The sequence below is a fragment of the Canis lupus genome, chromosome 29 (genome assembly GCF_011100685.1).
Source record: "Canis lupus familiaris isolate Mischka breed German Shepherd chromosome 29, alternate assembly UU_Cfam_GSD_1.0, whole genome shotgun sequence".
In the NCBI taxonomy this organism is placed as follows: domain Eukaryota; kingdom Metazoa; phylum Chordata; class Mammalia; order Carnivora; family Canidae; genus Canis; species Canis lupus.
In genome coordinates, this window is record NC_049250.1 from 16,274,048 (window position 1) to 16,290,623 (window position 16,576).

General features: G+C 40.0%; 1 protein-coding gene across 6 annotated transcripts in view; it reads left to right on the forward strand.

The window, feature by feature from the left end:
- The window catches only part of TRIM55 (tripartite motif containing 55), a 44,614-nt gene that overhangs the window by 21,318 nt on the left and 6,720 nt on the right, over nt 1-16,576 (forward strand). The window contains exons 5-10 of one of the 6 annotated variants that reach the window (XM_038579415.1): nt 187-420; nt 766-788; nt 892-1,016; nt 2,344-2,597; nt 3,982-4,234; nt 5,626-5,713. In XM_038579415.1, the coding sequence (XP_038435343.1) occupies nt 187-420; nt 766-788; nt 892-1,016; nt 2,344-2,597; nt 3,982-4,234; nt 5,626-5,713 (977 nt within the window). Of the gene's footprint in view, nt 1-186; nt 421-765; nt 789-891; nt 1,017-2,340; nt 2,598-3,981; nt 4,270-5,625; nt 5,714-16,576 lie in introns of all 6 variants that reach the window. The other 5 variants (XM_038579417.1, XM_038579414.1, XM_038579416.1 and 2 more) reach the window with 5 other exon arrangements.

Here is a 16,576-nt window from a genome sequence, read left to right on the forward strand (position 1 = left end):
TTAAAAAAATATTAAAATAAGGTCTTCAAAGCATCAACACAATAGGAATCTATATCTAAGGGACAGCTTCAAGGAAAAAAAATACCCTATATAAGTAAATTTTCTTATCTCCTAAAACGTCCAGGCGATTTCTCCAAATAGACACTCTTTCAAACACTTTCTAACATGAGCTAACCCAACTAACAGGAATGCTGCAGAAAACAGAAGCAGGAACTTTGTGAGAAGTTTGATTACCTGTATGGCATCCTGGAGGAGAGGAAAAATGAGATGACCCAAGTCATTACCCGAACCCAAGAGGAGAAACTGGAACATGTCCGTGCTTTGATCAAAAAGTATTCTGATCATTTGGAAAACGTGTCAAAGTTGGTTGAATCAGGAATCCAGTTCATGGATGAGCCAGAAATGGCAGTGTTTCTGCAGGTAAGTATCCTTTTGGTACCTAATAGAACTAACCAAGAAGGTGGGTGCTGGAAAAGTAGTTGTCATCATATTTTTGTAATTTTATGTACATCTCATTTTGATTTATTTTACCAAGTAAAACATAAGGTTATTTTGTGTTCATATCTCCATCTGCTTAAACAACTTCATAAGCATATATTCAAGGGACCATGACATCACTTAAATATAAGAGGGTTTTGGTATAAAACAGCAGTTATTCACGGCATTTAGAAACTAAGCTCTGAGATTTTCCGAGTCAGCAGAGGAAAGAATTAAGTCTTTGATGAAAAGAATTTAAGTAGGCCTGTCTTTTGTTTGCTTTCACAGAATGCCAAAACCCTGTTACAAAAGTAAGTAATTTTCATTTTATGGAAAAATGCATACTTTTCATTTTTACCCAAGGCTATCAAACATTAAACAGTGACAGAAAGTGGTGACTTGTCTTTGTTGCAGAATTTCTGAAGCATCGAAGGCATTTCAGATGGAGAAAATAGAACATGGTTATGAGAACATGAACCACTTCACAGTCAACCTCAATAGAGAAGAAAAAGTAATACGCGAAATTGATTTTTACAGAGGTTTGTTTTTCTTGTGACCATTTGGCCAAAATTGCAGGTGTGTGAAAGCTGCAGATGGGTTCAGCAGAAGAAAGGGGGATTCAGAATCATCTCCAGAATGGATGCCGACAATTATACAAGGATCATAATCCAATGTGAAACTCTATTTCATTACAAATTCGTATAGTTGATTGACAGTATTTATTTAGCTTTGCACAGCAAAACACCTATTATTATAATGCCATTATTGGGCATTTGACTCTGAGTAGTGAAATACTTAATAATTGATGGTGATGGTGATGTCTCAACATCAACCCTACACAGGGTGTTAACCATAATGATGTGAAGTGTCAAGTGCAAGGTTAAAGATGAGATAAAAATAAAACGTGGAAGACATTTGGATAGACATTGTAGCACATCCACTTAATCAGACTTTAGAGGGCAAGAAAAGTAATGAGTCACAGAATAAGTCACACCTGGAAACAAAACTGGCTCTATGTGACCAGCTGTATTTCATGAGTTATAAATGTATCCCTACCATTTGGTCCAGAGATCACCCTCCTGGAAATCTGTCCTCATGAAATAATTGAAAAGAGAAAAATAACCTTGGAGCTGACCAAAACTTTGATTGTCTTGATTCATCCTAGCCCATCTAGATGACAAGGCTCTTTGGCTACACCATTAATAATGCTATGAAGTTGTATCAGTGTGTACAGAAGTAAGTTTAGAAGCAAACCTTCAGGATGAATCTTATTTAAAATTCCTTAATATTGTTTCTCCTTAATATTGCCTGAGGGACTATTAAGATCAATGTGTTAGGAAAAGAGTGATAGTATTAACTGTGGCAAAAGTCAGCATTCACTGGATAGAGGAGGTAAGATATTAAAACAAGTCAAGGGTTTTGTATGTTTTCTGAGATAGGGAAGAAAGTTGCATTTCCACTTAATTCGACAGACATAAGTAAGTGACAGTCCCAGTCCCAACCTTCCAGGAGCTTGCAGATGTGACAGGGTATGGTGTAAATGTGGCCGGGCTATGGGGGCGGAGGGTGGGGGGATGATGGCAGTGGTCAGGTGCATGGTGCATGGTAATAGTAAGGACTGCACTTTGTATTGGGGAGGGAACAAGGAAGATGATGGTGATTGGGCCCATCTTCACATTTCTTCTGTCCACATTTAACTAGAAGCACAAGCCCCAGCATGGCATACTTGGGCCATAGTCCAGTGTCTGATGGAGAAGATTTTCCTAGCCCTGACCTTAATCTGGGCTGTAAGTACTGGCTATTAATTGATTTCATAGCTGCAGTGGTAATTATAATGATTTAAAAAACATATTATCTTACCAGAAGATGAAGATGAAGAAGGAGAAGGGGAAGAAGGAGAAGGAGAAGGAGGAGGAGGAGAAGGAGAAGGGGAGGAGGGAGAAGTGGAAGAGGTAGAAAATGTTCGAACAGAGTCATCAGGAGAAGATGAAAGTCCGGAGAAAGCCTTGGAGCCCTCTCAGCTGGCCTCAGAGCTCCAGGCTGCCCCAGGGGCACTTCTGGTTGCCTCTCCAGAACCACCTCCAGCCCTGCCACCTGTTGCAGAGGCCCCTGTGACACAGGTAACTATTCACCGATTCTGTCCTACAGGACACACAGGTGTGTCTCCTTGCTGAATAGCCTAAACAATTTATTCTACCTTAAGAAAAAGGTAGCTGTAGCCCAGAAGTTTGTATGTGGAAGACAAAAAGAATTCAGAGCAGTCACAATGTCAGAGGGAAAAGTCCTCTAGGTTATTCAATGGGTTTAGAGTTGTTATAACCAGTTGATGAGACCGAGTTTCACACAATTTTCCCACCAAGAGCACCCTCAACCCTGAGGCAATCTTTGGAAAAACTGCATGTAGGGGAGAGGGGTATGTGTGTAACATGTTAGTTCTTAGATTGCCAATGTCATGAAGATTGGGTCTTCTCTGAATACAGCTATGGGGTAGAGGGTAGGAAATAATCTAAGGTGAGAAATAAAAATGATCACACCTTCAGAATCCTAATTTTCTGTAGATGATAAAGAAAGTAAATATAAAAGTCATGCTAGTTTATGTCCCTGTCATTGACCCTGACATGTAACTGTATCTTTCGTGGAGTGAACAAATAGCATCTAGTTTTCTGTGTATCTGTCATTTGATGAGATTATGTTTAATGATTATACAAATTTCTTAGGAGGTAACCCATCCCAAATCCTGTATCTGACTGGCTGGTTCTTAGTTTTTGAGATGTCACCGCCCAGTTTTCATGCCTTTGTGCTGATTTCATGACAACTTTGGCAGAGGTCTCCACCTGTGGACTTTGTGGGCAATGTAGCTTCACCAAAAACCAGCCCTGGTTTGGCACCTGCTCTCAAAGTGGATGCAATTACCTGTAGAAACAAAACCTCAGAGGGGAAACCCTGAATTAGAGAATTATATTCTATGCTCGGTCTCCATAGGAAACCAGGCTGAAATACTATTTATGGTTCCTAGAATCTTGACATTCTGGGTGTACCGATTGTGCTGGGTTCGAGCTGTGCTAACCAAATGAGAATTGGATTTGATCAATAAGATCAATTTGGGATTTTAGAAAAGAGGTTTGGGGAGCCCATTTAGAATGTCAAAAAAAGTAATTGTGGCCACGAGTTTGACCTTTTTGCTCTATCAGATGTTTTAGAAGCAAACTTCATTTTAGGCATCTGCTGTCTGTCTGCCCAGGCTACCATCTAGTGAGGGACAAGCCCAGCAGAGAAGAGGGGGCACGTGTAGGTTCCCAGATGGAGGGGCGCTGGCAGCGCTGACCCTCCTTTACTGCCTGCAGAGGGGTGGGATGCGCTAAACCACATGCTAAATCAGGCAGTGCACAGAGAGCTCAGTTTTCAAACCCAAAGGGAACTAAAACCAACTGCTTTTTCTTCTTCTTCTTCTTCCTCTTCTTCTTCTTCTTTTTTTTACTTTTGAATGTATCTGTCCCGATTAAGGGGGAGGTGGTGCCCACTGGCTCTCAGCAGACCACAGAGTCTGAAACTCCAGTCCCTGCAGCAACGGACACTGCGGATCCCTTGTTTTACCCTAGTTGGTATAAAGGCCAAACCCGGAAAACCACCACCAACCCACCTTCCACCCCAGGGAGCGAAGGTCTGGGACACATAGGGCCTCCTGGTTCTGAGGATTCGAATGTGCAGAAGGCAGAAGTGCCGGAAGCTGCAGCCAGTGAGAGGGCAGCAGTGAGTGGTAAGGAAACTAGTTCACCTGCAGCTACTTCTCAGGTTAGTGTTGATGCTCTTGTGTCTGAATGCTCCCCCGTGCCACCTAGCGTCTTGCTGGGACCACAGCAACAAAGAAGGGCTGCCGAAGGGGCAGAAAGGAACCATGGCTTGGGGAAAAAAAAAACAGAAAACCACTCATCCCACAATTTGGGCTGGGTTTTTTTTTTTTTTTTTTTTTTTTTTATTCTTTTTAAGGCTGGGAAAACAAAAAAAGGAAACACACGGACTTCACGCTACCCATATGTGGTGACCTCACACCTGGCTTCCCAGGGGAGGGGTACCAGCAAGCCTGGCCCTGAAGCATGCAGTTGAAAGCTGCTTTGTCTGCGGTGACTGGCTGCTGCCCCAGGCTCCCCTTTGCAAAGGCCACTTGCCCTTGCTTAGCCGTTTTTGTGTCCTCCTTGGGCTTCCAAAGACTAATCACCTGCTTCTGTGTCATTCCCAGCAACCCTGAAGGAACACATTTGAATTGAGTTCTAAGTCTGCTCTGGAAAATAACCTTTGATTGATTCATGGATTCTGGGAGTGTGCTGGCTATGGCTAGAAAAAGATAGTCTTGGCTTGATTAAACCAGCTCTTCCTAAACATGTGCTGCTGGGAGCAGAAAAACACAGGTTTTCCTACACTGGGATTTTTTTTTAAGGGCCACTTAATACTTTTTTTCCTTTTTATAATGTACTTTGAAGGCCATATCTTTTTCCCACTATGGGTTAGATGTTTGCATGGCTCAAAGATTCCATAGAAGAAATATTCTATCATTTCTTCACAAGGAAGAATGCTCATGGTTGCTCCATACCTATGAACATTCTTAAATGATGTGTGGATACGAGTGTTGTCCAGACAAGGAATGTCAAAGAAATATTCCCTGGTTCCGTGCTCCTGGGTCACCAGGTGATTACGAACAACAAATACATTTTTCAAAAATCAGAATATTTACTTATTGTCTTGACTGTATCTGCTTAAGCGAACCTTAATTTCATGAGGTAATAAAAGGAAGTTATTTTTGGAAAACTGAAAGTAACATGCTTTTGTGTCATATACTTATTTTCACAAGTGAAAAATGACAAAAATAATGTGAGGAAACATTTTGAGGTAGTTTTTAGGTTAAAAATATAGTGTAAAGTTTTCTAGAAAATTTAAAGGAACTTTTATTTCTGGAAAGTTCACTGGATTTCTTACATATTTAGTGGAAGTTGAGTCTGGAGGAGCTGTTTTGTGAAAACAGTGGTGCAATAAATACCCCATAATAGGAGCATTTCACAGGGCTCCAAACCAAAACGCAAAATCCATCTAAATGATGTTGAAAAATATTATTTGTGATAATATCAGTGAAGCTTTCTTCTTGTTTTCTCACAGGAGTTAGCAATCTGCCTAGCACTTTTGGCTTTTCTTATACTTCACTACATCTGGCGTCAGATTCAGTGCTTGATTTTTACTTTAATGGGTAGGAAATATTTTCTTTTCCCTTAACTAACATCTCATGTAGTTTCTTCCATAATGTTCCTACTCTGTAGGCTCAGAGATAAATTTCTACTCAACTTTGAGGTTCAGCCATTTAAAAAGAACCGAGTTCTAGATAATATTCATGGCTTCAAGCTCCCTATGATGCAATCACCTCAAGGTGCCTTCCTGAGGAGAATTGCTCCATTATCTAATCCTGCATGGAGGGGAATCCTGACTCAGAACAGTAACTCAGTGGGCAATTATTCAGTAATCCAGGAAGAGTGGACCCTCCAAAACGACCATTAGGGGAGGCCAGTTTCAGGAATATATAGGGTTTTCCTAGATTAAGTAGGTACATTTCATTTGCTTACGCCAGAGGAACCCAGGATGTGGCCAGATGACTCCTGTGAAAGATACCCAGGCAATTCTTGCACTGGTGGGCAGGTGGGCCAGGTGACTTCTCAGTTCTCTTTGAGTCCATCAGACTCTACAGTCTTTCCTGAGAGAGAAGATCTCTGAGAGAAAGGTATCCCGGATGCAGCAACATCAAGGAGATTGTAGCCAGGTGAGATCTGAATAAATAAAAAGCAGGAAGATCAATGTTCATCTAACCAGACATAATGAATAAGAACCAAAGAAAAGTCATAAAGGCAACAGCCTTTATTTTTGAGACACCTTTCACATAGCCAAGCCTTTTCTTAAATACTGTTACAAGATTTGTTTAGGAACTGGCATCTTAGTCCTTAAATAGCCCTTTGAAGATTATCAGTTTAATAATATCTAAAGATTTAAACCTCATGTCCTTTTGAGTAAATGACCCTGCTGAACCTGAGGCCCAGCTCCCTATGCCTGTAGCTCAGAAGCAATTCAGGGTGACTGGTGCTGAAAGGCCTCAGCTATTTCTGGCTCATTGACTTTTTCGTGAGTTGACATTGACTCTTCTGGAAGCTCCCATCATAGTTCCTTTCTGCCTCATTAGCTGTATGTTCAGCAATGACAGTAGGATCTCCATGGGTCCCTGTCATGTCTGTAACTATGTGTGAGTAGGATTCTCCCCCAATGTCTAATAGCCAGAAACCTGTGTACCCTAGAATGTTCCTAGTGTCCTTATAGTCTGCTTATTATTTGTGGTGAAGAGCAGTGGGCAGAAGTATTGGCCATGGGCTCAGTGGGGCAAATGGGAGAGAGAGAGAGAACTCCATATTTTATGGGAATATCCTGAGTAACCGTGGATCTGAATAATTGTCTGAAGAGTTCAGTTTACATTCTGAGAATTCAGGTTTTGGGGTTTGTTGCCAGATATTCTTGTAATGCTTCTCTGAGGCTGCAGGGGGAGAGTCATGCTTCTTGTCTGCCATCCACTGAGTCCATGTCACCTACCCTGACATTCACACGCCTGTCTGCTAAGATAAGGGTGAGGCCTATGGGAGTGCATTGGAGTACGGTGATTGGCATTCACTATTGCAAAGAATATGGACAGATCAATAGAGACCTCACCATAGTATCAGATTCCTGGCCTCTGTAAATTTTTTGCAGGCCTGCTTTACTTTTACCACCTCAGAACCCAACTCACTAGATTAATATTTGTCTAGTGCAAAGTTAGCTTATTGGAATTTCATACTTTATCATTAGTCTTTCCGTGGACATTTAGGATGTGATACAGAAGTTCTCCTTTATTTCCAGGTGGTCTTACCTCTCCTTACTACATGTTAGGGAATAAGGTTGCCTTAGAATCTCAAGCATCTCAGGCTCATATACTGATCTGTGAACTCACTAAAGTCACCTTCAAACTTTTAAGAAGGCAAATGTTCTGTTTCCAGGTGCTTTCTTCACAGCTATTTATACAGTAATACCTGCCCTTGCCTTTGCTGCCTGTGATTTCTGATTCCATACAATCTCCACTTTCTCCTGTACCTTCTCTCTTCACCTAATTACATAGGCAGATTATGAGTTAGAAACCGGTCACGGCAAAAACCAGACATCAGCAGTCTCCACCAGTGGTGAACTGGGATTCTGCTTTTTGTTAGATCTGAGAAGCTTTGTTGCCTTCCCCACCTTCATTCTTGAAAAAAATAAATAAATAAATTTCTCAACAAGTTTTGTCCTCAGCCTTGTGGCAAAACTGAATCCCATAGACAAGAGACTCTTCTGCAGGATGCACTTTGAATCCTGTAATATCCTATTTCTCCCAGAAAACCCCTGGACATGAACTGGTCTTTAGCTGCAAAATTGCCCTCTAAGTTTCCACCTTTCTAGGCCATACCTGCTGGATGCTCAGTCAATGCAAAGAGAATTTGGGGAAAATAGCATTTGATCTACTTCATACGTTAACTTTTAAATTAATTTGAAAAAGTGACATAGTCAATATTAGAGGACAGGGCAATAATAAAGTGGGAAGAGGGCAGATCAGCTGCCCTTGGACAGCAGTCTCTGTGAGCCTCATCTCCTGGGCATGTCTTCTTGAGGCCGTTTCTGGGCCCAGTCTGCTTCCCTCCTTTGCCCTTTCTCTTCCTATACAACTTACATGCAAACCATACCTGGGTGTTGAGACAAGGACCACTCCCACCACCCACACCTATGGACAATTGAGTATTTTATTGAAATACATGTGGCAGATTTTCCAGAGGTGGGAGCAGCAACAATGAAAGACCTTCCCTATTCCCCTTCCTCCCTTCCTAATGAAGTTTACTGGCCTGATGTGGAAGAATTTATCCAATTTGTTTAATGAGAGCTGCTCAGGGAACAGAGATTTCCAGAGAAATGTCTTCCTATATGGTGGATTAAGTTGGCAGCTGCTCTGGCTGATACTTGAGCTGGACTATGGCAGCTGCCTCAAGGTCAGAGGACCTTCCATCCCCGGCTCCACATCCTAATGAGAGTCAGTTGCTTTGGAGATAGGGACTTTGACATTAAAATCTCTGCAATTTCTGCCTCTATAAAGAACCAGAATTCATAGATTTCACCAGAGTATGAAGTTGTGGTCACCAGAGTATGAAGTTGTGGTTATAAGAGAACCTAAAAAGTTTTACTATATCATAGCTATTTTTTTTTTTTTTTAAAGAATAGGATAGCTCCTTTTCACATTCCTTTCTTCAAGCCTGAAAATAGATAAGTTGGGTAGAAATCCTACTAAGTTTTAGGCGCTGGAAGGATCCATGAAATCAGTAAAAAGGACTTAGGTTCCTGTCCTGTTGCTTCTCTACACCGACTCTGGGCATTTATTTTCTTTGAGCCTCCATTTTCTCACTGGGATAATGAAGCAACTACTCAAAGAAAAGGTCTATCTATTGACACAGTGGAGAGTGAAAAACTTTATACTAAGAATTTTATAATTGTTTCAGGATGTTTTCATTGGGAGGGTTACAGACTCAGGCCTGACATAAGCCACACTTAGGGACAGTAGTAACAGGTTCGCAGTGAAATAGTCCAACGCATTTCTCAAAATATATGTCTTGCCTTGAAGCTCTTCCATAAATGTCCATTTCCCAAATTCTTCCAAATCTCTTCCTTCAGCTGAATATTTACACAGATGTGATGGCCACTTTTGATGCCATGAACTCCAAAAAATCCATGATGGCTCAACTCTAAAGTCTACCTAAAGACACTTAGAGACATCACTGCCCAGTAGAGCAAATTCTTAGAATGTACATAGTAGAGGTAATCACAGAATACTAGATGAAGAGATGAACGATATGTGGCTTGAAAATCTACCTGTTTTAAGTGTTATAGTTCAGTTTTGGCAAATAGCCAAATATGTAGCCACTACCACAATTAAGATGTAGAATATTTCCATCATTCTACAAAGTGTCCTCATGTACCTTTGCAGTTAATTCCCTCCCTGCATCCCAGTGGGTATTGTCTCAATCTTTCACAGGTTAGCCATTCTAATGGAAGTGTATGCTATGTCATTTAATTTGCATTTCCCCAATGACTAATGATGTTTAGCATCTTTTCATGTGCCTCTACGTCATTTTCATATTTTCTTTGATGAAGTATCTGTTCACATTTGCCCACTTTCTTTGGGTTATCTTATTAGAAAGTTGTGAAAGTTCTTAACGTTATTTTGGATAAAACTCCCTTATCAGACATGTTTTGCAAATATTTTCTCCCAGTTTGTGGCTTGCTTTTACATGTTCTTAAGTGTATTTTGAAGAGCAAACATTTTTAGTTTTGATGAAGTTCGATTTGTCATTTTTTCCTTTATGCTTTGTGTTCTTTGTGTCTTAAGAAATCTTTGCTCAACTCAAAAACCACAAGGATTTTCTCTCATTTTCTTCTAGAATTTTTGTAGTTTCAGCTCTTAAATTAGCTCTAAGATCATTTTAGGTTAATTTTTGTATTGTGAGATAAAGATCGAGGATGTTTCTTGACTGTTTATTTTCTTTTTAAAAATATTTTATTTATTTATTCGTGAGAGACACACAGAGAGAGGCAGAGACATAGGCAGAAGGAGAAGCAGGCTCCTGGTGGGCAGCCCGATGTGGGACTTGATCCCAGGGACTCTGGAATCATGCCCTGAGCCAAAGACAGATGCTCAACCGCTGAGCCATCCAGGCATCCCTGTCTATTTTCTATATAGGTATTTGTTTCAACACTACTTGTGAAAAAGGCTATCCTTTCCCTCAGTCCTTGATGACTTTGTAGAAATTCAAATAACCATACATGTTCAGGTCTACTTGAAGGCTCTACTTTGAACCATTGATCTGTGTTTGTCCCTCTGCCAATACCACACTGTCTTGATTATTATAGCTTTATAAAAGTCCCTATATTAGGTAATGTAAGCCCTCCACTTTATTTGTTTTATTTGTCTTTATTGTTTTTTTCTCTCTATTTTATATTTTATTCATCTTTGCTCTTTATTATTTTCACCCTTATGCTTACTTTGGGTTTAATTTTGTCTCTGCTTTCTAGTTTCTTAGGGTGGAAACAAATTATTGATTTGAAATATTTCATTTTCTAATGTAAGCATTTAATGCTATAAATTTTCTTCTAATCATTGCTTCAGCTACATCCCACAAGATTTGATATGTTGTATTTTCATTTTCATTTAATTCAGAATATTTTCTAATTGACCTCAGGATTTGTTCTTTGATTCAGGAGTTATTTAGATAAGTAGTGTTTATTTTCTAGATATTTGTAGATTTTCCAGATATCCTTCTGTTTGATATCTGGTTTGATTCTATTGTGTAGAGAGAATACTCTTTATAGGAATCTCAATCCCTTTAAATTTAAAATTTGTTTTATGGCCCAGAATATGTTCAACTTTGCTGAAGATTCATGTGCATTTGAAAACATTGTACTTTCTGTTGTTGTTGGGTGAGTGTTCTATAAATGTTAATTAGGTCAGTTAATTGATAGTGTTGTTCAAATCTATAATATTCTTATTGATTTTCTGTTGACTTGTTTTATCAATTGCTGAGAGAGGAAGTTTGAGATCTCTGATTATAACTGTGAGTTGGTGTATCTATCCTTGTAATTCTATCACTTTTGCCTCATGCATTTGAAACTCTGTTTAGGTGCATTCATATTTAGCGTTATTTTATTGTCTTGAAGAATTTATCCCAAGATAAGTGGTAAACAAAACAAAATTCTTTTCTCTTTTGTGTATGGCTGCCTGCTTTACTGGGTGTAAGGAAGGTCCTCATACACATATACTATCTTTTAAGGTAGCTTAACAAAGTTAGAAGGCAGGTGGGGAGAGCCTGGAGAAGAAAGGTGCTAACAATCCTTAAGGCGTTCCAAGTGTCTGGCAATGGGGAAGGCCTGATAGCCCAAATCCAATGACCCTGTCTCCCCTTTCTCCTCCAGCAATGTACAGGGCCAAGTATATGAAGACTGAGATAGCTGACATATCTAATGCTTTTAAGTGACTAGGCTGAACTTTATGATTCAATGACTAGTTGTCACTGGCCTGTGGTGCCCTATTTTTAGTTCTGATGTAAATTGCTTTATAAGCTAATGTCTCTGTATATTTTCATGACACACTTATGCCCTAATTCACTCCTTGTCTTATCTAAACCAGAGGCCACCTTATCATGGGCCAGGGATTTCCAGCACCAAGCTAGCTTGCTTGTTTGCTTGCTTTCTATTTTTTTCTTTTTCTTTTCTTTCTTTCTTTTTATACTTTTTTTCAATTTATTCTTTAAATTTTATTTAAATTCAATTAATTAACATATAATGTATTACTGGTTTTAGAGGTAGAGGTCAGTGATTCATCAGTCTTATATAACACCCAGTGCTCATTACATCATGTGCCCTCCTTAATGTTCATCACCCAGTTACTGCTTTCCCTTACCCCCTCCCCTCCCCTCCAGTGACCCTCAGTTTGTTTCCTTTGGTTAAGAGTCTTTTATGGTTTTGTCTTCCTCTCTGATTTCATCTTGTTTTATTTTTCCCTCTCTTCCCCTACAATCCTGTTTTCTTTCTTACATTCCACATGAGTGAGATCATATAACAGTCTTTCTCTAACTTATTTCATTCAGTATCATATCCTCTAGTTCCAACCACATCATTGCAAATGGCAAGATTTCATCTTTTGACAGCTGAGTCGTATTCCATTGTGTGTATATACCACATTTTCATTATCCATTCATCTGTTGATGGATATCTGGGCTCCTGACACAGTTTAGCTATTGTGGACATTGCTGCTATAAACATTAGGGTGCAGGTGCCCCTTCAGATCACTGCATTTGTATCTTGGGATAAATACCCAGTAGTTGTAATTGCTGGGTCATAGAATAGCTCTCTATTTTCAACTTTTTGAGGAAACTTCATACTGTTTTCCAGAGTGGCTGCACCAGCTTGCATTCCCACCGACAGTGTAAGAGAGTTTTCCTTTCTCCACATCCTCACCAATATCTATCGTTTCCTGACTTTTTCATTTTAGCCATTCTGACCAGTGTGAGGTGGTATCTCTCTGTGGTTTTGATTTGTATTTCCCTGATGCCAAGTGATGTTGAGCATTTTTTCCTGTGTCTGTTGGCCATTTGTATGTCTTCTTTGGAGAAATGTCTGTTCATATCTTCTGCCCATTTCTTGACTGGATTATTTGTTCTATAGGTACAGAATTTGATAGGTTCTTTATAGATTTTGGATACTAGCCTTTTTTTCTGATAGGTCATTTGCAAATCTCTTTACTCTGAAATAGTAAAAGGAATGTGTGGAAGTAAGGCCAGTCAGCAAGTGTCACCAAGGAAAACCAGCCCATACCATCTTATTTCCCAATCCAGGCACTATAAATGTTACCCTGTGAGGTTACAAAGGTGCTCCCAGAGAAAAATTAAAAGCATTTCATCAGAGAGAGAGAGAGAATGGGGGAGGGGAAAGAAGGAAGAAAAAAAAAAGAAAGAGGAAGGAAGAAGGAAAGAAGAAAGGAAACCAGTCTATGATTTAACAGGCAGGTGCTAGCAGTCTTTTCCCTTCTTGAAGGGTTTATTTCCTAGATTCTCAGAAACCAATACATGTGTCCCCAGATCTGAGACCTCATCAAATTTCTCATCATCCCAAGATTCAGTCTCCTAGAAAATATTCATATTTTCCTAAAACAGGATGAATATTAGAAGTTCCAAGGAAAAGCAGCATGTGGAACCCTGGGTCTTCATAGGTGTCACACACAAAAAGATAAAATTATTTTCATGCAAATGATCTTTGAGACCAAACCATTCATCCTGCTTTCAAGGTCAAATATCAATTCTAGTTCCACTTGAGACTGAGAGGTGAGAGATGTTGGAGGCCAGAGGGCTGGAAAGTTGCTTTTCTGAGTGAGATTAATCTCACGAAGTATTACAGAAGATTTAAAAAAACAAAGCAGGAGACTAAGAACATGATTTCCCATGAGTGTGACTGTAGGTCCCGTATTCTTTGAAATGATCTATTCAATTTTCCAAAACAAACTGAAATGAATGAAAATTTAACTATGTTCTCTAAATTTAATTGAGGGATCCAGGGTGTCAATTATTTTCAAACAGAAATCCCTACTGAGAGCAACTGCTTGTGTTTTACAAATTAGGATATTCAAGCTTACAAATCGCTGATTTGCCAGCGCCCTGACTGTGCTGGAATTCAAGCTTGGTAAAAATAGAGAGAAAATTGATCAGGGCTCAGGACTGGCCTACATTTACTATGTAGCACTATCCAGGACTTAATAACTCTGGCAATTACAAGAAATTATGATAATAAAATGCAGTTATTTCAGATAGAAAAAGCTGTAGGAGAGAGTAAGGTTTTTCTTAAGTAAGTTTTAATGAGACCATTGCATTAACATTATTAATGCTTTTTCATTTGTATTTTTCAACTGCAATTCTTTTTCTGGCCTTTTTTTTCCTGTTGGGAAAGTGACATCCTAATAACTGTCAATTTGGGGGCTTTTCTAGGATAAAAAATATCTATACTAAAACTGTAGGCTATATTTCTCAGGATCAAATAGCATCCTTGGTAAAGGTTACTTTAATAGAAAGCTAAAATGGATGTATCCATCTCAAAGAGGGAAATATAATATAAATTGTGTGCGAGCAGTATAATGAATTCATTTCCCCTGGCAACCCGTGCCTACAGCCCTACAATTCCATGAAAACAGTAACGCAGGCACCAGGGAGAGCTCTCTCGGGGAGTTGTTAGACATAGCTAGTCGAGTTTTGCTTCCTGTGTCTTAAAACTGTTTATTATTCTGATTTAACCTAAGACCTTTGTTAGTATTGTACATACTGTGGATGTTTTCTGTCATTGTTTACCTATCTCAGTGAATTCCATGCGATACCTTTTCTCCTACTACAACGCACAAAGCAAAGAATTAATCTACCACCATGTTAATGCATCTGAAAAATCAATGCCGTGTGGCAATGCTGTAACTAATATGTGTACATTGCTTTATCATTTAGAAAGTCTTTTGCAGAGGTTCTCTCATTTAAACCTCACACCTCTGTACAATAGGAATCATTAAACTTACACATTTTATGGTGGAGGATCATAGAGGATGTGTGACTTGCTCAAGGTTACAGAGCAGTGGGAGCTAAGAGTTCAGTGATCCCTTGCCCTCCACTGTGGAGTGTGCATATGCAATATACTATACACCAAGCTTACATCTAGGAAAAGTGAGTGAACCCTTACTTTACCTGGGGTGATGACTGAAGCAGAAATAGTGTGAGCAAGGGCTCCCCTGCTTTGATTCACCACTCTTGACACATTGGCACAGCCTCACAGGACAGTTTCTAGGCCTCCAGTGCTTGCAGGCACGTAGCTGACCTTTGCAATGACAGCACTCCAATCCTTCAGTTAGTTGCACTGCATGCTGCTGACCAACATGCCTCTTTCTGACTTTCAGAGGTGGAATGTGCCTCTCCCGCAAGTCTCACATGCTCAATAGAACCAGCTTTTGTCTTTGGATTTGTGGTCACTAACTCTCAGCACTCTCATTAGAGTTATTTTGAGCAAGGTCTTCAGCCCTCCTGAGCCTGAGATTTCTCAGCCATAAATTGGGCATAATAATACTGTCAACCTCCCATGGCTCTAGAGAGAACCTTCACAAGACCCAGAAACTCCTGTGTGTGAGGAATTAATAATCCAACTAGCAGTTCTTTGTAATTCAGTACTTCTTTCAGAGGGGTGAGAACACACACTCTACGCTGAATACACCATCATCACGTCCATATCTGAGAAGAAGGCTGGCTTTAAGTTTTTGCCAGTCGATGATACCGTTTTAGCTTCTTCCTGCTCCCCATACTGACCCCATCAATGCCTAAATACCATGTTTAAAACAAACCAAACACTATACACCATAAATCTTACTCTGGGTTAAGAAAAAGTAGATGGGTTTGATTTCTTCTTGTTTCATAGATCTGAGGAAATGATTCTGGTTTCTGGTCTCCACTTAGCAAAAAGAAGCAGTTAGTAACAACAAAGCCCCCAAATCAAATCCCTTTGCCCATTTTTTAAAGGTTTATTTATTTATTTTAGAGAGAGAGACAAAGAAAGAGAGGGAGAAAGAGCGAGCTCATGTGAGCAGCCATAGGGAGGAGCAGAGGAAGAGAGATAATCTTAAGCAGACTCCCCACTGAGTGCAAAGCTTGAGGATGCAGGGCTGAATTCCAGGGCCCCAAGATCATGACTGAGCCAAAATTGAGTTGGACACTTAACCAGCTGAGTCACTCAGGCACCCCCTCCCTTCACTCCTTTTTTTACTTAGTGTGTACAGCTGTGGATCCTCCCAAGAAAAAAATGCTTTTTAGTGGGTGTTTTCCTTCTGTAGATCCTTTGGAGAATACCTCTTTTCTTCTTCCTCTAGCATTCATGGAGAGTGTGCTATATTTACACAGCTCTGTGTTTTCTAAATGCATCTCAGTTGCTCTGCCACCAAGCAGAAATGTCTATATTCCTGTGAAAGAAATGACATGGTGAAAGACCAGCCCAGCAGAATTTCCAGGGCTTAGACTCTTGGCTGTGAATTACAGACCACACCTCAATTATTCCTCAGATACTGATGCATGTTTCAGGCTCTTGGCCATACTCTCTTTTCCAGTCTTGAATCCATAATGCTTAAGCTATCCAAGGGCCTGTGGTTCAGGAATGCTAAGTAGGGAGCAGGCCAGTGCTTGAGGTTTAGGCTTTCTGAATAAGCATTATAAGCATGACCTCAGCAATCCTACTCACACCTGTTCCTAGTATCTGGCTTTGCTTCTCTGAACCAGCCTAGTAGGTCAGGGTGGGAACAGAGTGGTTGCCCACTCAGAAGCCTCAAGTCTAGCTTTATCCCTTCTATCCACATTCCTTCAAGGAAAATGGATTTCATTATAGATGGGCAAGGGAACTTCTGGATTGGCCAGGGAAGACTGGAATTTAATAGGTAGTATTAACCAGATCCTTCTGTCAG